Source organism: Mastomys coucha, unplaced genomic scaffold (assembly GCF_008632895.1).
Source record: "Mastomys coucha isolate ucsf_1 unplaced genomic scaffold, UCSF_Mcou_1 pScaffold9, whole genome shotgun sequence".
Taxonomy (NCBI): domain Eukaryota; kingdom Metazoa; phylum Chordata; class Mammalia; order Rodentia; family Muridae; genus Mastomys; species Mastomys coucha.
This window is the reverse complement of record NW_022196915.1, coordinates 52,080,259-52,101,400: the sequence shown is the minus strand read 5'-3', so window position 1 is coordinate 52,101,400 and position 21,142 is coordinate 52,080,259. Positions and strand designations below refer to the sequence as shown.

The following is a 21,142-nucleotide window of genomic DNA, read 5'->3' as shown; positions in this document are numbered from 1 at the left end:
AGCTGCCTGGGAGCCACCTGTCTGCAGGCCACTCCCTGCCTGGGCTAAGAAGAAAATTTGGGTTCTGCAACAAGGGCTGGGGTGTCTTCAGCAGCCTGCAATACCCTAAGGTGCAGCAGCAGTTTGGAAACCTCCCGGATGCCAAATGTGAGACTCGAGATAGCACCAATTACAGTAAAAAGATGGTGAGATAAGAGAGAGCGTGGCCCTAGCATTTACTAAAGGTCTCCATGTCCCAGTCACAAACAGAATCTCGTCGCTCCACTCCCGTCTTGGGAGTTGATGCACCCATTCTACAGAAGGGAACCTGAGGCCCACGGGAGATGCACCTGCTGCAAAGGAGAAAGCCGAAACCTCAGAGCCCCTGCCAAGCTTGTGCTCTACTGTGATCTCTACTGTGCCGCGCTGTGGGCACCTGTGGAAAATGCTTCCAGAACCACTGTGTTGTGGCCTAGCCCTTGCCACCCCAGTGGAACCAAGTCAAGAGGAGGGGGCTCAGCTGAGCCAGTGGGAGCTGGGTGTGAGCTCCCCCTCTCTCCTGTGTGCCGCCTGATCCTTACTCCTCAGGCAGAGAGGTTACCGGAGAAGACTCCAGGTTTTGGGGTCTGCCTTATCCCTTGTCACCAGGAGTCTGTTTTTTTCTGAGTGACTTGCCAGCTCTCCCTGGCTGGCCATCCTCACAGTGGCTCTGAAAGCAACCGGAGAGGCAGCTGAGGGATCCTAGCTGATCGGGAGTCCAGGTGAAACAGGCTAGAGGCTGCATTGATGGGAGGCTGGCATGTCACAAGTCTGAACGCAGAGCAGGGGAGGGGGCCAGCCAGGCAGGATTGTAGTTGGGCTGTTTGGTTGATGAAGGGGGTCAGCGTAGGCATGTGTCATCATCGAGGTAGGCAGGGAAGGGGAGGGCTGTGCGTGGGGGGAGGATATATATGCTGGTGTGGCTGACACAGAGGAACAAGCCTCACATCTGAGAGAACCCAGTGACGGACAGCGTCAGGTAGGCAATGCATGTGGCCCCAGCACCAGCCGGCAGGCACTATCTGCCCAGAGCCTCTCCGGAGAGCAGGGCAGCCTGGCCCGCTCCTCCACCTCTGTCTTTTGTCCACTGTGGCTGCTTGCTGGCCTCTTGTGAGATTGTGGCTTCATTCATCTTCTTCTCAGTGTTCCGATGGTGGAGAAGGGGGAGGGCTGAGGGCTAGCTAATCTCAAAGAGAAATTTGAAAGAAAGCTCAACTTGGAAATGAGCAAAAGTTTTTGCTTTCCCGGTTGTGGCCGCTACTGGGTGATGGATACACATGGAAGAGGTGGCTGTGGGAGAGAGGGCAGATACTGGGAGGGAGCTTGCTATTCAGAGTAGCCCTGGGAAGCCCCTGGCACACCTCATGGAGGATTTTCGTTCTGTGGCTTCCTGCCCTTTGTGCAAACTGTTGTCTGGTGTCATTGAGTCTGATGTCATTCTGGTTCTCTTACACCTTAATGGAAATTGTCAATCATGTGGGGGGGAAAGACAGACCCGAGGGCTGAGCTTCACCTGAATCCACGGCTGAAGTCAGTCAGTCACTAGCCGGGCGATTTTCGTGGTCGTTTCTCAAGGCATGACCTTGGTCCTCTGGATCCTGGGTTGTTTCAAGGTATCCTTTCTTCCTTGACATCTTTCTCACCACCGCTCAGTCTGTCCCACCTAAGGTCTCTGCCCAGATTGCATGGAACTCTCTCACACGTCAGAGAATCTGAACTCTCACTGCTCTCTCTCAGCCTTCTCTTCCTCCTCCTCCTTTGTGCGTTTCTTTCCCCTCCCTTCTCTACCCATCCCCTCCTCTCCCTCATCTCCCTTTGAACTCGGGGAAGTTCGGGGGGATTGGGGGAGGGATTTTAAGTAAGGCAGGATGATTCGGAAAGGGGGCTATTTAAAGCATGCTGCTTTGGACTTGAATACCCCAAGCCTGGGCTTAAACATCTGTGTTTAGCTTCCTCCAGCAGCTCATAATTGCCCCAATTATAACCAATAACATTGTTCAGCAGACTAACAAAAGCTGAGCTCCACACGGCATTTGCCAGCAAGCCCAAACGAGAGTTTTCATCTCAGAGGGAGAAAAGTAACTGCCCGGCTTCGTATCAAAACCTCCCAAAGAGAACGCTGTGATTTCTCACAGCCTGTGGGTGGAAGCAGCACACACCCCCCCTTTTTCTCATTTGTGAAGCCTAGCAGGGGGATATTCTACAAGCTTCCATCAGTGGCATGATACCTTAACAGAAAGGATTCCTATCCGTCCGGATTGCTGAGTCTTCTGCTGGGGAAACTGCCCCAGACACCCCCTGAGTAACAGAAACAATCGCGCTTTTCCAGGTGACCCCCAGCACTGTCTGTGGAAGGTGCTCTGGTGTAGCTGAGGGTCATCTTCTTCAGGAGCGGCTGCCGCTGCCTTATCAGCTGAAGTCTGAGGGCACTTAGGGCTGCAGAAAACTCAGCAGGTTTTGCATTGCCGGTGAAGGGAGTAATTGCAGGATTAGATGTTAGCCGAGCCCGAGAATGGAGCTGTCACCAAGCAATTCCATCTTCAATCAATCAGGTATTTATCAGCTACACCCCACCAGGCAAGGGAGGCACGGGTCTCTATAGATTCAGCAGAGATGCTAATAACAGCACTTTATTTGTGCAATGATTTACGCGCTTCACACCCATTATCTCCAGCAACAACCCTGGAAGGCAAAAAAGAAAAAAAAATCATTATCTCAAGAGTTGCAGGAACAGGACCCAGTGCAGCAAGCGCAGCCCGGAGCTGCTGTCCCAGGTCTGATGCTCTGTGGGGCTTGAAAACTAGTAGCAGGCACACATCACAGACAGACAGGAAGCAATTCAAGATAATGGGATAATACAGGGCTGGGTGTGATCAGTTCTACACTTGACGTCCACTGATGCCAGTGGGAAGAGAGGTAGAATTTGGCTGGATCCAGGATTTGAGGGCAGCTAGGACAAAAGCCCCAAAGAAAGGCAAAGGTATTGATCTTTCTTGAAACCATGAATGGCAGGCAGTAAGCTAAACTTGTCTATATACTTATTTCATCACACACACACACACACACAGTGACGAGAGGTTTGATCCTGTATTGTGTACTTACAATGATATGCTTTGAAGACCTTTCCTCTCCCTGACTCCTCCCACTCGCACGGACCATAAGGAAACGTTTAAGTTTCCTACACTCTGGGTCATCAGATGTTTTAGGAACAAAAGAACACGTCTCAGAGACGAGTATCATCATAACATCGGCTTTTGGGGGCTTGAGTTCCTGAGAACAAAGGGATCTTCGAAACACTTCTATTTCAATGCCTTCGTCTGCTCCCACCATCTCATGGTAGATCTTATATTTTAACCACAAACTCTAGCTGTGATATTTGGGGCACACCAGTTTGAGGGAGCAGGGGGACACAAGTTGACTTTCTGAGCATCATAATACTCAAAAGGTTACACCCACTTTGATCCTCAACTTCCCATGGTCCTGGGTCTGTTAAAACCCTGGCAGCTGCCTAAGCACTGGAGCAGCATAGACCGGACAGGTGTGGAAAGCTGGACTTGCCTCCCTGCCAAGCAGCCGAGGCTCGGCAGCCTGCAGTGTCACAACCAGCCTCTCTCCTCCTCGCGCTGGTCCTGTGATTTTCCCGCATCCTGTTACCCCATTCATCCTTTCATTCATCCAGCTAAGAATGTGTGTGGGGTTCCTGAGAGGAGCCGAGCAGTGTGCGTGCCCTTAGCACAAAGCTGTCAGTCACCAGCTTTCTCCAGAGTCACCATCAAAGTCACAAAATGTGAATGAGCCCAGACCGGTGGTCTCCAAGGTCTCCAAAGGGGCTCACCTACCCAGACACCTATGAGGCTGCTAGAAACTGGAATGCTGAGTTGTTTTTTCATTTTAGCACACCACACACACACACACACACACACACACACACACACACACACACACACACGCGCGCATGCACATGCACACGCACATAAGCACATTTTCTCTTCAGGCATATGTTGAAGCCAGAGGTCAACACCAGGTGTCCTCCCTCCTCTATTGCTCTCTACCATATTTACTTGAGCAAAATCTCTCACCAACTCTCAGGAGCTGAGGGTTTAGTTAGGGTGACTGACAAGCAAGGCAGCAGTATCTACTAGTCTCCATCCCCAGCCTCAGCAGTGGGGTTCCAGGCACACCATACCACTCCTGGCTTTTGATATGGCTTCTGGGAAATCCAAGCTCAGGTATGCACGTTGTATAGCAAGCCTTTTATATACTGAACCACCTCCCCATCCCTTAAATCTTATCTTTCTTAACTTGTCCATTAGTGGATTTTATAATATATGGAATATGATGTGAAGAGATTAGGAATTTATGTCCAAAACTAATTGTAAGAGTAACTGTGGTTAATGATAGCTTATCCTTTATTTCAAAATAGCTAGGGTTGAGGACTTAGAATATTTGCTACACAAAAGAATGATAAATGTTCAAGGCAATGAATGGGCCAACTACCCCAATCTAATTGTTACGTAGCGCACACAGTGTGGAAATAATACACTGTACCTCCATAAACATGTATAATCATGTCAATTAAACCTGGTTGTTAGAGTTACAAAATTAAAGAAGTTGGAAGATTATCTGAGTCTAGATTCATCATTCTTTTCCTATCTGGGTTTTCTGATTATTTTTAAAAGAACATAGAGTGTTTTATGAATGTAAATAAAAACTTTTAAAAGTCCGTTCAAAACAATATGAACTAACTAGTACCCTCAGAGCTCCCAGAGTCACAACCACCAACGAAGGTCTGCACATGGTGGGACTGATTGTTCTGGCAGCATGTGTATGGTAGAGGATTGCAAATTCGATCATCAATAGGAGGAGAGGACCTCGGCCCTGTGAAGGTTCTGTGCCCCAGCGTAGGGGAATGCCAGGGCCAATAAGCAGGAGAGTGGGGTGGCAGGCATGGGGAGTGGGGAGGCAGCTGGGGTTTGTTTTTGTTGTTTTTGTTTGTTTCTTTGTTTTTTAGAGGGGAAACTGGGAAGGGAGAAATTTACATGTAAATTAAGAAAATATCTAATAAAAAAGAAAAAGAAAAAAAAAAAGTCCGTTCAAACTACCTTGATAATGACATGACGGCATTTTCCAGAGTCAGGAAGGAGAACATGAAAAGCATTTCCTTCCAATGTGTGACAGCCAAAAGGCAGTGTGCCTGGCTTCCCTCCTGGCCCTCTGTGAAACCCAGTGATCGTCATGACCTTCATCTGGGGCTGTCTGAAGCTACTGCTCGGTTGTCTCCTTCCCTCCTCTTCTCTTACTCCTCTTACCGACAGAGGACAATCCTGGCCACTCATACAATGAAAGGATACTAACCATCACACTCAACTGCCTACCTTTATAGACAGAAAAATCCAGACCCAGGAAAAGAAAGTGTTGTACCCAGGATCCCACAAGTAACAACAGAACCAGATCTAGAACCCAGGACCTTGTCTCTAAGCACAGGGCTCTTTCTCATTCACAGCTCTGCCCAGGCACCCTTCATCCACATAGGTAGCTAGGTGCTTCGTGCCCTAACTCCTGAGCCCCTCCCCTCCTCTCTGGGTAGAAATGGAGAGCAAGAAAGAAACCTTTTAAGAGTAAATGTCTAGCTGGGCCTTTAATTCCAGCACTTGGGAGCGACAGGCAGGTGATCTCTAAATTTGAGGCCAGCCTGGTCTACAAAGTGAATTTCAAGATAACCAGATCTACACAGAGGAACAACAACAACAACAACAAAGAGTAATTGAGTAATTGTATCCATCGAAGAAAAGAAAGAAAGCTGTCTCCCTGAGTAAGAGAAAGCAATGCTCTATATGGAAGTTTTAACTGCTGGGCTATGAGAAAACCCATGATTCTTTGGTGTTTCTATTAGAGAATGAGGGTGGGGACCCTTCCTCCTAGAAACACATATACCCACTTTTTGTTCACCAATGACATGTATAGAATACTGTTCTTTACAGGTTATAGATGACCTTTATATTCATCTATAACCCTGTAATCTGGAGGCAACTTAATATACCTTTCTGGGGTAAATAAAAAGTTCATAGGAGTTAAGCAGTTTGTCTAATTAATAAATAACAGAATCCTGCCTATGATGGATCAGAGAACCAGGATATGAGGAAAACCCTGTATTCTCCTAATGATTTGTAAATGGTTGACTGTGAATATCTCTTGGTGAATCAGGGAAACAGACTGAGCCAGTCCTTCAAATGAATTCACATAAAAACAGATCATCAGAGGTACCCTCAAATATAAGCATGGGGGTGGGAGATTCAATAACAGCTCTGCCACTTCAGTACATCTCTCACAGCCTCAGTATTCTCACCTGTAAAGTGGAGTTGGCAGCACTTAGCCCACAGGACAAAAATCTTATAAAACCATTGGCTCTCAACAGCTTTCAGTCATGGGGATTCCTTCCCAAGCAGCGTATCACAGTTTGCTGCGCCTTTCCAAGTCATAAACTTTGTAGAGAGTTTATGGGAAGTTAGAACACAGGTTAAAATACCTGAGTTTAAGTCTTAACTCTGCTATTTATCATCTGGATCATCCTAGGCTAATTGCTTAACCCATGGGAACGGATGCTTATCCCAGAAAGGAAGGTAAAATTAACACCCCCCCAGGTGATAGAGTTGTAGATGAGAATAAATATCATGTTTAATTGTTTTTAACTAAATAACAATGTCCCTATGTGTCACTGATGGGAAGAGAGCCCTCTGCCCTCCTTCACCAACAGTACCCAAGTCACAGACTTCCCCTGAGCTCAAGAAACGAAACTTAGGGTCTCCATTCAGTTCACATTACAGATGTCTTCATCCAATAGAAAAGCAGCTAATTACGTTGTCCTCGGAGGCAAGAGTATACAAAAGTAGATTAAGACTAAATCACAGCGGTGTCTTATCTTTATAAACAGCAAGATACAATCAAATTTATAAGGTGCCATTACCTAAATAAAAGGTAATTAAGCCTTTCTTTATTCAATACAAAATGGCCTGATTATAGGATTGCCACACTGAATGGCTAATTGCTCTGGGCTCATTTACAAAATGGAAGCCATTAAAAGCTCAAGCATCCTCAGGTACACTGTGCTTCCTGATGGCCAACCATATTGCTGGCTGATAAACAACTGGAGGGAGTCATCTTCAAATGAGGGGAGATTCATCCTCTTCACCTTGCAGTAGAGAAGACTGAGGCTCTGGGACATCAAATAAGTCGCCCAAGGTCACATAGTCACAAAGTGCATGGTTTAAGCACAAGTGTGACTCCAGCTATCTAACTACTCTGCTCCCTCCTCGTGGACACCAGTGTATGCACACGGCTCCAAACCAGCACACAGTTCAGGCTTCTTTCAGTTATTGTTGTTGAGGGGGGAGGTCTGTGATTGTATGTTTGTGATTGCATTGTGCAATTTGTATTCACATGTGCGTGAGTGTGTGTATGTGTGTATATGTATGTGTGTGAGTGTGTGTATGCACTGTGTGGATGAGTGTATGTGTATGTGTGTGAGCTTATAAGTGTAGGTGTCTGTGATTGTGTGCAGGTGTGTGTATGTATGTGCGCATGAGGTATGCACAAGTATGTATATGTGTGGAGGTATATGTATAGGTGTATGTGCATGTGAGTATGTGTGTCTGTGTATGTGTCTGCATGAGTGTGTGAATATATGTGTGTATAGGTGGGTGTTCACATGAGTGTGTGTGTAGGTGTGTGTACATGATGTTTGAGTGTGTGTGTGTATGTCTGTATAGATATTTGTGTGATTTGTGTGTAGATACGTGTGTGTTCTCCTGGGTGTGAGAGTATGTGTAGTGTTTATGTGTGCATGTCTGTGTATGTGTGTAGATATGTGTAGAGGTATGTATGCACATATGTGTGTTGTGTGAGTATGTATATGTGTGCAAATGTGTGTGTGCATGTGTGTGTGTGTGCATGTGTGTGTTTGTGTGTGGACTTTTAACAGAGTATAGTCTTATTCTGCAGTCAGACTGACCTCAGATTTGCAGTAATCCTCCTTCTTCAGCTCCCAAGTGTTAAGATTACAGGTAGGAACCACTGTGCTGGACATATTGTTAAGACTTCTTGCCAGGCGATGATGGCACACGCCTTTAATCCCAGCACTTGGGAGGCAGAGACAGGCAGATTTCTGAGATCGAGGCCAGCCTGGTCTACAGAGTGAGTACCAGGACAGCCAGGGCTACACAGAGAAACCCTGTCTCAGGAAAAAAAAAAAAAAAGACTTCTTAAAAATTAAAAAACTTTGGAGTCAGGGATGAAGTTCAGTTGGCGGGATGCTTTCCTAGCATGCACAAGGCCCTGGGTTCAATCCCCGGTACCATATAAACTGGATGTAGTGCCACACATCGATGATCCCAGCATTTGAAAGGTAGGGGTAGAAGGGTCAGAAGTTCAAGGTCATTCTCATAGTGAGTTCAAGGCCAACTTAAGCTAAAATGGCTCAGTGTCTCAAAAATAAAATAAATCAATACTTAAAAAATATAAAACTTCACGCTGGGCAGTGGTGGCTTACACCTTTAATCCCAGCACTTGGGAGGCAGAGGCAGGCAGATCTCTATGAGTCTGAGGCTAGCCTGATCTACAGAATGAGTGTCGGGACAGCCAGGGCTACACAGAGAAACCCTGTCTCAGAAAAACAAGTTAAAAAAAAAAACTAAAACAAACAAAAAAAATAATAAAACTTGTACTAAGTTTTCTATTTTTAATATAATTTTATACAGCACACAATTGGACTGGGTATCATGAGAATACAAAAGAACAAGATATCTAATTTGTGATATATTTCCATAGGTTTTTGCACATTTGTTTGTATTGATTATACTGACAAATAGTAAACTACCATGAGATGAAATCCCCTGGTCATGCCTAGCTTGTGGCCTCTTGGACTTGCAGAAAGGAATGAACATTGTCCATATGGAAGAATTTCATTTAGGAGCTGGAACTGTTTGTTAAAGTGAAAGGTGGAGGGGTGAGGTGACACCCATCTGTGATCCCAGAGGCATGAGACCCAGGCAGGAAGAATGTGAATTGGAAGCCAGCCAGGGTTGCTTATATACTATGTAAATATATACTATTCTTACTATGTAATAATAGTATGTAATGCTTACTACGTAAGAAGAGCCAAGAACAAATCTTACATAGAATGTCTCAGAGAAGAGGAGGAAGGAGGAGGCACTTGCCTTTGATCCCCACACTCAGGAGGCAGAGGCAGGAGGATCTCTATAATTTGAGGCCAGCTTGCTCTATAGAGTAAGCTCCAAGCCAGCCAAAGCTATATAACAATACCCTGTCTTAGAGCAAGTGTTGATAAGGGGAGAGGGAAGAGAAAGGAGGTGAAGGAAAAGAATGACAATGATGAATGATGTGGGAGAATGACAGAAGGAGGAGGAAGAGCCACAGAAGCGAGGCCATTAAGTACAGACAGGAGGAGGGTCTGACTAAGCCAAGGTCAATCCGGTAAATTCTTACCAAAAGCCAACCCCAAAGAGCATGTGCTTTACTATAGCCAGCAGTAGAGACTAATTGTCCCAGGACCACATCCCTAAATTCCATTTACCCCAAACTGAAAATGACAACCATCAACACTTCCCTCACATCAAGTGGCTGATGAAGTCCTTGAGTATCCTCAGCAGGAGCTTCTCATTGTGTCTGTCACAGCTTATCAACTGGGCAAAGAGCTGCTTTAAACATCCTAGGCAGGATCTACAGGAAATGGCCCATATCCTTCCTTTTGTGACATATGGCCACTGCCATCGTGTGGTGATAAAGGGAACAGCTGTGCTGCTCTGTATAGATCCTACAAAAATGTTTCCTAAGTAGAAGTACAAACTCTGAGCTGCTGTGAGACGCAAGAGAGATTATCCGACAACAAGAAAATCACAAATGCCTATTTAAGAGTGCCTTGTGTCCTAGAACATTCATTTTATATAATATCTATTTGAGCTGCATTCTCCCCTCAAAGAAACATCCCCATTGCTGGCCTAACAACTCCTACTTAACCCTCACAGACTTAGCACGGGACACAACTCCAATCATGACCAGTTTGTGACCAGTCCTCTAGCAGACATGCATCAGAGTGTCTGCTAGAGATGACGTCTTACTTTACTGCTCAAACAACATGATTTGCTAGTAGAGCCTTGGTAGAGGATGATGGCTCTGAGGCAGCTTGTATGCCGTGAGCACACTGACTCCCGTTGAGATTCTAGAACATTCCTCAGCCTTGCACTTACAGAAAAAAAAATGAAGGGGACTCCTGAGACCTCCCACTAGCTTTTGTCATTTTTTTTATTGAGGAGATCCTAACGCTTGTGTCCTAACCTGGATACCTGGCAGACAGAGAGAATGATAGGACCAGATCTCTGTCCTCCAGGAACTCATAGGTCAGTGGAAGGAACGGAGACAGAAGTGCACAGTTATAATTGGTTGGTTACTAAGAGCAGAGATGAGGCAGAGAGAATCTAGGGGCACCACCAAGTGAGAGTGATGCTTTAGCTTTCTTTTATAAAGCAGTTGTTTTATGTTAGGTGCTATTTTAATTGCTTACAAACATGAACCCACTGATGTTGGTATGATATAGTTCCTAAGACAGTCCCCATTTTCACAATGAGGAAGGCAGAGACTAAGTACAGCTGACAAGTTTCAGAATCAGTGATCTGAAGCCAGGACCCCCTCTCCCAAGATGATCAGATGAGAAAACTTTCAGGACCATTCTGACAGATGGGATCCCTGAGCCTCACTTGTTTCCCATGCTAATATATTGCCTTAGGATGCTCAGGAGTAGCACACTCTGATTCTAGCTCAAGCCAGTCTTTTTTAGAGGCTTTCTAGAGGGGGACATTACTGGGGCAGTGATATAGTATTCTGACAGAGGAAACAGTGAGAAGATATAGAAACACCAGGAACCTGATACAGGTGAGAGTTGTGCTCACTGGATCAGGAAGTGCTACCAAGATGAGTGATGGGGAGTGAAGCAGGAGCCAGTGGCCAGCCAAGTCCTTTGAACATCCGACAGCCACAGGCATCATAGAATTATTTTAAGAATGAAGTGATATCATCCAATAGCTTGGAGGGAGGCCAGATCATTAGGTAGACTAATTAGGAGACTATTACAATAATAAGGCAATAAATCTTAACTAGACACTGGCTGTTGGGTTAGAGAAGGAAATTTTTGCATTGGAGAGACTCATGGACACAGATGTCTGAGCACTTTATTTATTAGCTCAAGACCCATCCCATCTTCTGAAGGATAAAGTACAAGTCTCCTAGAAGAGCAGACAAGACCTGCTCCATCTAGACCACTCTCTTCAGCAGGTACTAACCTTGAGGTGTGTGGGAAGGTCACCTGTCTGCTCACTGCTCTCACAGGCTATGATCCCAGGTCTCCTGGTTCCCTGTTACCATTACCCACTTCAAATGGTAACTCACTGAGGGCTGGGAATGTAACTCTGGGTTTGAAACCCAACACTATAAACTGGGCTTAGTGGTATACACTGTAACCCCAGAACTTGGGAGGTGTAAATAGAAGGATCAGAAGTTCAAGGTTATTTTCAACTACATAGGAAGTCTAAGGACAGCTTGAGCTGCATGAGACTCTATTTCAAACAAACAAACAAACAAACAAACAAAAATCTACTGAATACCCTTCTAATCATAACCCCCCTATGGCCGAAACAGTTCTTGGTATACAAGAGCTCGGTGCTCTTCCAATATGGCTCCTGGTAGCTTCCTGCATGTTCTCTCCTTACTCTTGTTGACTGGCTCCGTTCGCCTCTCAAATGTAATCATACAGATAAGTCACCTAGGAATACTGTTAGTGACATAGATCCTGATATGATGGTTGTGAGTATGGCCCAAGATGATACACTTCTTAGAAGACCCCAGCAGACAGCGTTTAAAAGGCAAACCTCCCCAAAACCAAACAGTAGATGGAACTTGGGGACTCTTACAGAGGAATAGGAGGAAGGGGACAGGAACTCCACAGGAAGACCAATGGAGTCAACTAACTTGGACCCTTGGGGCTGTCAGAGTCTGAACCACCAACCAAAGAATATACATGGCTGGATCTAGGCCTCCCCATACATATGTAGCTGATATGTAGCTTGGACTTCATGTGGGTCCCAAACAACTGGAGCAGGGGCTATCCTGAAAGCTGTTGCCTGTGTGTGGGATATGTTCTTCTGGTTGGGCTGCCTTGTCTGGCATCAATGGGAGAGGAAGTGTCTAGTCTCACAGAAACTTGAAGTGCCAGGGTAGGGGGGACACCCAGGGAGGCTCCTTCCTGCTCATTGGAGAAGGGGAAGAGAGATGGGGAAGGATTGCAAGAGGGGGTGACTGGGAGGGAATAGTGAGCAGAATGTAAAGTGAATAAGTAAATAAATTTAAATTTAAAAAATGGCAAACCTCAAAGATTTCTCAGAATCATCTGTCAAAAAAGCAACGAAAACAGGTTTTTGTTATTCTCTATGCAGAAAGGTTATATACAGTAAAATGCACAAACTCTAAATCTATAATTTGATGCATATTGGAAAATATATACATCCCTATGGCCCCATTAAATAAGGTCAATATTTCTAGAAAGTTTCCACTCAACTTTCATTTCTGTTGAAGCAATGAAAATAGTAGTTTTTTATTCTCTATGCAGAAAAGTTACATACTATAAAATTCAGATTCTACATCTATAATTTTATGAATTTGGGAAAATATACATAGCCCTATGGCCCCAATAAAAAACATCAATATTTCTAGAAAGTTTCTAGATTTCTGTTACTATAAAAAAAAAATACTCTGACCCACATAAACACACACACACACACACACAATTTAGAGGGCTGAAGAGTTATCTCAGTGGTTAAGGTCGCTTGCTACTCTTTGGTTGTCAGCATCAGAGAGCTCACAGATGCCTGTAATCCTAGCTCCAGGAGATCTACTGCCCCCTTCTTGCCTCTGAAGGCACCACACACAGAGAGACACACGTAGATTAAAAAAATAAATAAATTTTATTTTAAAAGCAACCTCTTTAAGCTTACAATTCCAAGTCAGTCTATCATAGCAGCAAAGCACGGTGACAAGGAATTGTAGCACATCTTATTCATGTCTAGAGCAGAGGGAGACAAATGTAACCTTGCTTACTTGCTGGTTCTCAGTTGGGTTTCTCATCTCTTATGCTGTTCAAGGCCTCCTACCCAGGGAATGACACTGCCCACAATGGGCTGTCTCTTCCTACAGCATTGAACAGTCAAGGAAATCCCACAGACACGACCCCAGTCAATCCTGAGCTAGACAATCCCTCATTAAGATTCTCTTCCCAAGTGACTTTAACAGTTAAGACTAGTTTCCTATTCCTCTTTCCATTGAAGCATGCAACATAGTTCAACCCAAAATAACATAATCCAAAGGAAGTAGTTTTCTGATTCAAGAGGTTTGATCTGGGGATATTGTTAGTCAGGGTTCTCTAGAGGAAAAAAAATGATAGAATGAATATATATGTATATTATATCACCTGCTTTTCTGTAAATCTCATGCATGAAATGTCAAGGCGAGCATCCTAACCCTGTATTCCGGAAGCCAGCTTTCATTTTAATGGTTGGCTGCTGTAACAAAATGCCCAAGACTGGATAGTTTGTAAACAATAGGAATTCATTCCTCATGATTCTAGAAACCAGAAAATCAAATGCCAAGATACAAGCATCTTTATCGCCAAGTGAGGCCCATTCCCTAATTCACAGTCAGTACCTCAAGAGCTAATTATCATCCCCAGGAGCCCACCTTCTACTGTCACCATCCTGGGGTCAGGGCTCTAGGTTCTTTCCTGTCCTCATCACTGCTACCAAACAGCAGACGGAAACAACTTCCAGGAGGAATTGCTTATTCATTCCATGGCTTCAGAGCAGTTCAGTTTTGAGGAGACCATCAAGGCAAGGGGAACTTCTTCCTGGCAGATCGAAAGCAGAAAAAAGGAGGCATATGGGGTAAGAGACAGGGGTCATGTGACCTATTTCCTCTAAGAAGACCCCACCTTCGGCCATTCACTGCCTCCTGGCAGTTACCATCTTATGCATTTACAAAGGGATTATTAGCCTATTCATTATGTCAGCTCCCTCAAGGTCTCATTGGTACTGGAGATGTCATTACAGATGAACCAGAGGAGTAATTTACTAAATATTCTACATGGTGTGTATGTGTGTGTATAGTGTGTGAGTATATATGTGTAGTGTGTGTGTGCATGTCTGTGTATAATGTGTAGGTGTATATATATATGTGTGTGTGTGTGTGTGTGTGTGTGTGTGTGTGTGTGTGTGTGTGTATGCATAGTGCAGCAATGTATTGCATAGTGTGTGGGGGGGTGTGCTGACCATGTCTACAGAGCCCTGACGTTGACTTCAGATATATTCCTCAATTGTGAACCAGACCATATACAGAGAAGTAGGTCCTCTCCCTGCTTATTTGTCCGCCTTGCTCTGTTGATTCCCTATCTCTGTCACCCACAGCACTGGGATCACCATGGGACCACTCAGTGTTTGCAGGTGCCAGGGATGCAAACTCCAGTCTCGCTTGGATAGCAAGCACTTTACCCTCTGAACCATTTCCCCACCTCTCCTACTTGTTTTTAATCTTTTCAAGCTGTCTTCCATGATTAACCATCAAAGATTTCAACATACATATTCTGAGAAGACAAAAACATTCAGACTATAGCAGTAACTCCATTCTGACATGGGTAACAGACAGGGAACACATGGATGCTTCCTAGGTGAGAGAGTTGAAGGACAAGCATTTCCAGCCAGGCCAGAGAGACTTGAGAGGATGAGAGGAAGTATTTTAGTCATTCATTCACCTGTCTCTCCCTCCCGAGAAATGGGATGAGAGATGGATACCGCCACATTCAGCTACTTGTCTGCACTTTGCAATCCTTACAGGTCACACATCTCAGCTTCCAAATGAAGACTCATACCCTACACATAGCCCTGTAGTAAGGTGTGTACCGTGCTTTTTTTTTTATAGCTATGGAAACTGAAATTTAAAGAAGTTGATCTAAAGGCACACTTTGGTCAGCTAGGAAGCAATGCCTCTGGCCTCCAGGAAAGCTGTTTCCCATCCAACATCTGTCCCTGAAACAGCAGAGGCCAGCTAAGTGGCAGGAATCATACGTGCTACCCCAAAATGTAGACTACACATAGCTTATGAATGAGAGCAGACTTGGATGGCAGGGACCAGGCCACCAGCATTCTCTCTACAAACTATTCCTTCCAAGGTGAACCTCAGACCTGGGGAATCTCCTCATGGAGGAAAGATGCTCGTCCCTCTGGGTCGTGGTCCCCACAGCTGAGTAACCCTCTCCTGAGACCATACTAACTTGTACGTGCCCCTCTGTGTTACAGCCTCCCGCTTCCCACTGCTGCACCATGAAAATCCTCTTTTGTGACGTTCTGCTGCTCAGCCTGCTCTCCAGCGTGTTCAGTAGCTGTCCAAGGGATTGTCTCACCTGCCAGGAGAAGCTCCACCCAGCTCCAGACAGCTTCAACTTGAAGGTAAGTCGAGAAGGTCAAGGGACTGCCCTCTACCTGCCATCTCCTCCCTCTGACTCCAAAGCAAACCCTATGTGAGATACTTTAAGTCTCTCCCAGAGGTCCTACGGCTTGAACAGTGTCATGTGACCAAGAGGAAACAGGTGGAACTGAGCTACATGACCCCATCTTCCCACTATGACCCCTGTGGTCCTCCCCCTTTAATACCAGATCCCTGTGATCTTCCCTCTCTGCCACCACACTCCTCTGGTCCTCCCTCTCTATCTCCCAATAAATATCCCCTCATGATGCCCTAGTCCCAGGGTTAGTGCATAGTGCACATGTTATATATATAAAGAAAATGTCAATTTTTCTTTAACCCACGTATTGGTCACTTTTCTCTTTGCTGTGACAAAAATCCTTGAAATGTAAGGGTTTCTTTCAGCTCACAGTTTGGGATCACAGTCTATCGTGAAGTAGAGAGTGCAGAGGCAAGGACTTGAGGCAGCTGGTCCTGTTGGGTCTGCAGTCGGGAAGCAGAGAGAGAGATGGGTTCTGAGGCTCTGCTCACTTTAGTCAGTCTTGGACTACAGCTCTTGGGACGATGCTCCCTACAATGAGGGAGCATCCTCATTAAAACCTTTCATCCTCAATAAAACCTTTATCAGCTGTGTCTCCTACACGATTCTCAACCTCTCAGGTTTCTTACTTTCTGTAGGGTCTCAGGATTGATATCCTCATGTTATTACACATTATTTTAAGTGATTTCTTTCTATGAATGTATAACTTATTCTCCATCTGTTGAGGATGCATATTGTCATCCATTTCTTATATTGTATATAATTCTACAATGAGCAGCCAAAATGCTCTCTTGTGTTTTAAATTTCTGAGTTGAAGCACAAAACATTAAATTATTATTCATTAAATGAACTGCTTCCTTTCCCCTTTAATTTCAGTTTAGATAGCTGTTGTCTCCTATGAAATCCAGTATAATTCAATTATGTTTCCCTTTGAAGTCAGTAAAGCTGCTTTCAAGATGCTGTGTTTCAAACCCCTCGGCTTTTCAAAACAAACAAGTCATTGCTGTTCCTTAAGGCAAATGTGCAGACATGAAATGCAGTGTAGCTCATGCCCAGTATGCTTTGCTATCTCCCAGCTCTGTATAGAAATATGGCCTCAGCCCCAACAGACAAGCACTACACTCTTCTAGGCCCGGGCATAATCAGGAGGCACAGTCCATGTGACCCCTCAAAGGGATGTATTCCTGATGCTCATCCATCATGTTTTTCTCTAGGAGTCTGTCTGTCTGTCTGTCTGTCTGTCTGATATCTCATCCTTCCAGAATCATCTCTTGCTTCTCTTGCCTGGCTTATGGGTCTCTTCCCTCTCTGTCTACTCTTTCCCAGAGTTCTATACTGACCTCTAGTTCTCTGCCCAATCCCTAAGCAGATGCCTGCTTCTTGCCCCTCTGTCCTTCTCCTTCTGAGTTGTCACTACACAGCTGGCTTTCCTCCCCCCGGGCTGCAGGTAGCTGTCAAGGCTAGACCCCTGACCTTCTCCCTCTTGGGTTCAAGCCCAGGTCCAGCCTCTCTTGACAGCTCCCAGGGACCCCTGCCTTTCTTCATTCTCCTGCCACCATACTCCTGCCTCTCACTTCCCCCATCCACTAAGCCCCACTTATACTTCAAGGCCAAGGTTAAGCTTCGGCTCATAACACTCTGTTCTCTCATAAAGGCAAAGGTAAGGTTCAAGTGGAGTTTTGATTTGAAAACACAAAGGAGAAGCATAGGTAGATCTTAAAAAAAAAAAAAAAGTACAAAGGTTTCTAGGAGACCCAAAGCAAGAGAGAAAATTCAAGAGGGTGAACCCGAGGTCAGGAAAGAGCTGGAAAGATAACACAGTCAGGATGATGGTCTCCACTAGACACTGTGGTACTTGGGGAAACAGAGCTACATCAGAGAGCCCTGGGGCTCTAGAGCCTGGCTTGGGTATGAGAATGAACCCCCTTGGGATAGATTGCATGTGCCCAACCTGCCTGGATCCCAGGCCACAGATAGATCACAGGCAGATGGGAAGGGCCAGTGTGTAGGAAGAAAATTAACACCACCAGGGTTGTTCTCTCCCCAGTGACTTTATTTTCAATATTTATGCAGACTTTACCATACATTACTGTGGCTGCCCAGAAGGAGCCTAATGTTCTTTAACCCCAGTTTCTTTAACCAAGCTGACCTTGAGCTTGATGAGAAAATGAAATAAGATTCTTCCTGGGTGTTGCTCCTGGGCTGTACTTATTCTGGCTTTTGGTGCCCATGGCTGGCTGACTGGTTCTCTCTCTCTCTCTCTCTCTCTCTCTCTCTCTCTCTCTCTCTCTCTCTCTCTCTCTCTCTCTCTCTCTCTCTCTCTCTCTCTCTCTCTCTCTCTCCTCTCTCTGTGTGTGTGTGTGTGTGTGTGTGTGTATGTGTGTGTGTGTGTCTGTCTCCCTCCGCCCTCTGGTTAACATGTGAGATAGGGATGAGATAGACACCTTTGCTGATAGGTATGGCTACCTAGCTAGGTATCCCAGCATGGAGTCCAGTGTGCCCATAACAGGGCTCGCTCAGGCAGCCTGTCTGGTAGAACTTGTGTGATTCTTAGAACATTAGGCTCCACCTGGGCACGTCCTGGGTAGCCACGGTAAGGTCTTGCACTTGGGTCTTGCTGGGGCAGTGAAGAATTGGAAGTTCACTTCTATCTCTCCCTTAGCCTCTCAAATCTTTGGGATCCAGGCAACACTCACTTTACTTCCTAGAAACAAGCCAGAAAATGGATTGGTAAAAGCCTCACAGTTGGAGATAAATGCTTTGCAGTACTGGCTGGCCCCTGAGGACTCTGTTACCTGCTTGCTTTTTTGTTTCTAGTTCTTGTTCCCTTTTAACCCATTTTAAAGTAGAATGAAATGCCAAGAGCATAAGCAATTATGTCTCATCTTATGGCTGCACATCTTGCCTGTGTCTGCTTTGATGGGGAGATGGGAAGGGACTCACGTTTCAGCCAGGGTCACACACACACACACACACAACGTCTCTCTACCACATTACGTAATCCTGACTCGTTCCCGACATCCTCAGGACACTTGGCTCCGGCACGGTTGGCTTTTTGTTAGACTATAATTTTGGTCAGGAGTGACTCACATCCAAACCCATTGCAGTGCCCTCTGGTTCCTCACCCAATTATCAACAGGGCTCGTTCCATCTGTTCAAGCAGAAGAAACTAGACTCATAGAGATATTTTAGAGTCCAAGACTAAAACAGCACACTCTCAAAAAGCAGTTTAGGGGGACACACCTAAGAGTCCTGAAACGATTGCAACAGAAGCTGCTTCTGGGCATCTCTACCTGCAGTTAGTAAAAACTCTTAGCAGATGATTTGGAGCAGAAGCTCGTCTAGTGGATTGTTCCCATGCTGGTCATCTGCTGCCCCTGGTTAAGGTCTGCCTTTGAATACACACACACACACACACACACACACACACACACACACGTATACATATATACATACATACATGCATACGTACATGCATACATGTGCACATGAATGCAGTTGCCCATGGAGGCTGAAAAAGGGTGTCTGATCTCCTGGAGCTGGAGTTACAGGTGGCTGTGAGGTACCCAAAAGTGCTAGGAATTGAAGCTGAGTCCTCTACAAGAGCAGTATGTGCTCTTGACCACTGAACCATCTCTCCAAGCTGTGAATTTATTTTTATCAATTTTGCAGTAGTTAAGATTGAACCTAGGGCTCTGTGAATGACCAGGCAGGTGTGCTATGGCTGAGTTACATCCCTAAATGCCTTTGAATATTCTGGCAAGACCTCCTAGAGCAAATAGCTCCTAAGCATCACTCGGGAACCAAGACAACACAGTGACTGTCTTCCTTCTCTCTGAAGACTCAACTGTCTATATGACAGGCACTGCAAGGCTGGAACCCAGACCTAGCCTCTGTGGCTGGGTCACACCCTCAGTCTCTGCCCTAATCTCTGATTCAGACACCCAAATGGCTCTTTGCTCAGTCTTGTCAGAAGCTCAGCTTTACAAATCAATTTGGCACCAGTCAGATTCCAGATGCTCATGTAAACGTTGGCTTAATATAGCAACGTCATCATCATGGCTGAGAAAACGTGTGCAACTCACTTAATAAGCCACTGGCCCAGCACGGTGAAGCAACTGATAAGGACCTCAGACCAGACCATAATAAGCATAGGCTCATTATTTTAGTGCCATCTGGCACTAAAAATTCTGCTGTACATTTAAGTACCTCAGACTCGCCTCAAACCTTCTCCTAAACCAATGGTTTGTGATGATTTGGTCAGTATCTGATTTATCTGGCAGTGAGTGGAATCTCAGTGAAGACCGGGGCATCTGGTTTGATCGCGAAATTTCATTTTCTCGCATTGACACAAAAATCTAATTACCATCTGGAATTAGAAGCCCAGGAGTATTCAGTTTTAGTGGCCACTAGACTTGTCTCTTCCGCCAGTAAACCAGAGGAGCAGAGAATTCAGCAAGCAGGGAGGGCTCCCTCTCTGTGAAGTTGAACCAAGTACTCCCAAAGGCTGAGCTGCTCCGAGCACCCACCTCTGCGGGCTTATCACTGCTGCGCACAGCTCCCTGGGCTCCTGCTGACTCTAGAGAGCACTGTTTCAGCCAATCTGCCACCATGGACATGAGGAGCTGGACAAGTCTTTGTTGCTGGCATCTGTTCCGTGCACCAAAGGAGTTTCACTAACATTTTCAGCTTCTGCATAGCATTAGAAGACACATGTGGACTCAGGTAGTTCAGGGATCACCTTGTAAGGAGGAGAACTTGAGTTCACTCTCCCGATCCTCACTTGGAACGATGCCCAGATCCATTATGGAAATTACCCTCATACTAAATTACGTATCAGAAAGAAAATTATGATGTTTTGTTTAACATGCTAATGGATCCTTTTGATAGAATAGTTGCAATACATTTTTGTAATTAAACTTACTTTGGAATGCAAAAAAAGAAGAAAAAAAAAAAAAGCAGGTGGCATGTGATTGAACTCCCAGCATGGCACAATGGGAAAGCAAAAACAGGAAGGTCCCTGGGATCCAATGACATCCCTAAATGCCTTTGAATATTTTTGCAAGACCTCCTAGAGCAAATAGCTCCTAAGCATCACTCGGGAACCAAGACAACACAGTGACTGTCTTCCTTCCCTCAGAGGAGTCAGCTGTCTCTATGACAGGCACTGCAAGGGTGGAACCCAGGCCTAGCCTCTGTGTCCCTCAGAGGAGTCAGCTGTCTATATGACAGGCACTACAAGGCTAGAACCCAGGCCTAGCCTCTGTGTCCCTCAGAGGAGTCAGCTGTCTATATGACAGGCACTGCAAGGCTGGAACCCAGGCCTAGCCTCTGTGTCCCTCAGAGGAGTCAGCTGTCTCTATGACAGGCACTGCAAGGCTGGAACCCAGGCCTAGCCTCTGTGTCCCTCAGAGGAGTCAGCTGTCTATATGACAGGCACTGTAAGGCTGGAACCCAGGCCTAGCCTCTGTGTCCCTCAGAGGAGTCAGCTGTCTCTATGACAGGCACTGC

General features: G+C 45.5%; 1 protein-coding gene and 1 long non-coding RNA gene across 4 annotated transcripts in view; one reads left to right on the top strand and one right to left on the bottom strand.

The window, feature by feature from the left end:
- The first annotated feature begins 540 nt into the window (after positions 1–540).
- The window catches only part of Pnoc (prepronociceptin), a 29,025-nt gene continuing 8,423 nt past the window's right edge, over positions 541–21,142 (top strand). For 2 of the 3 annotated variants that reach the window (XM_031362417.1, XM_031362421.1), the window contains exons 1-2: positions 671–997; positions 15,426–15,575. In XM_031362417.1, the coding sequence (XP_031218277.1) occupies positions 15,450–15,575 (126 nt within the window). In that variant the 5' untranslated portion in view covers positions 671–997; positions 15,426–15,449. Of the gene's footprint in view, positions 998–15,425; positions 15,576–21,142 lie in introns of all 3 variants that reach the window. The other variant, XM_031362420.1, reaches the window with a different exon arrangement.
- The window catches only part of LOC116085033, a 23,874-nt gene continuing 5,345 nt past the window's right edge, over positions 2,614–21,142 (bottom strand). The window contains exons 2-3 of the long non-coding RNA XR_004116375.1: positions 13,816–13,981; positions 2,614–2,700 (exon numbers count right to left, since the gene is read on the bottom strand). This is a non-coding gene — a long non-coding RNA (uncharacterized LOC116085033). The remainder of the gene's footprint in view (positions 2,701–13,815; positions 13,982–21,142) is intronic.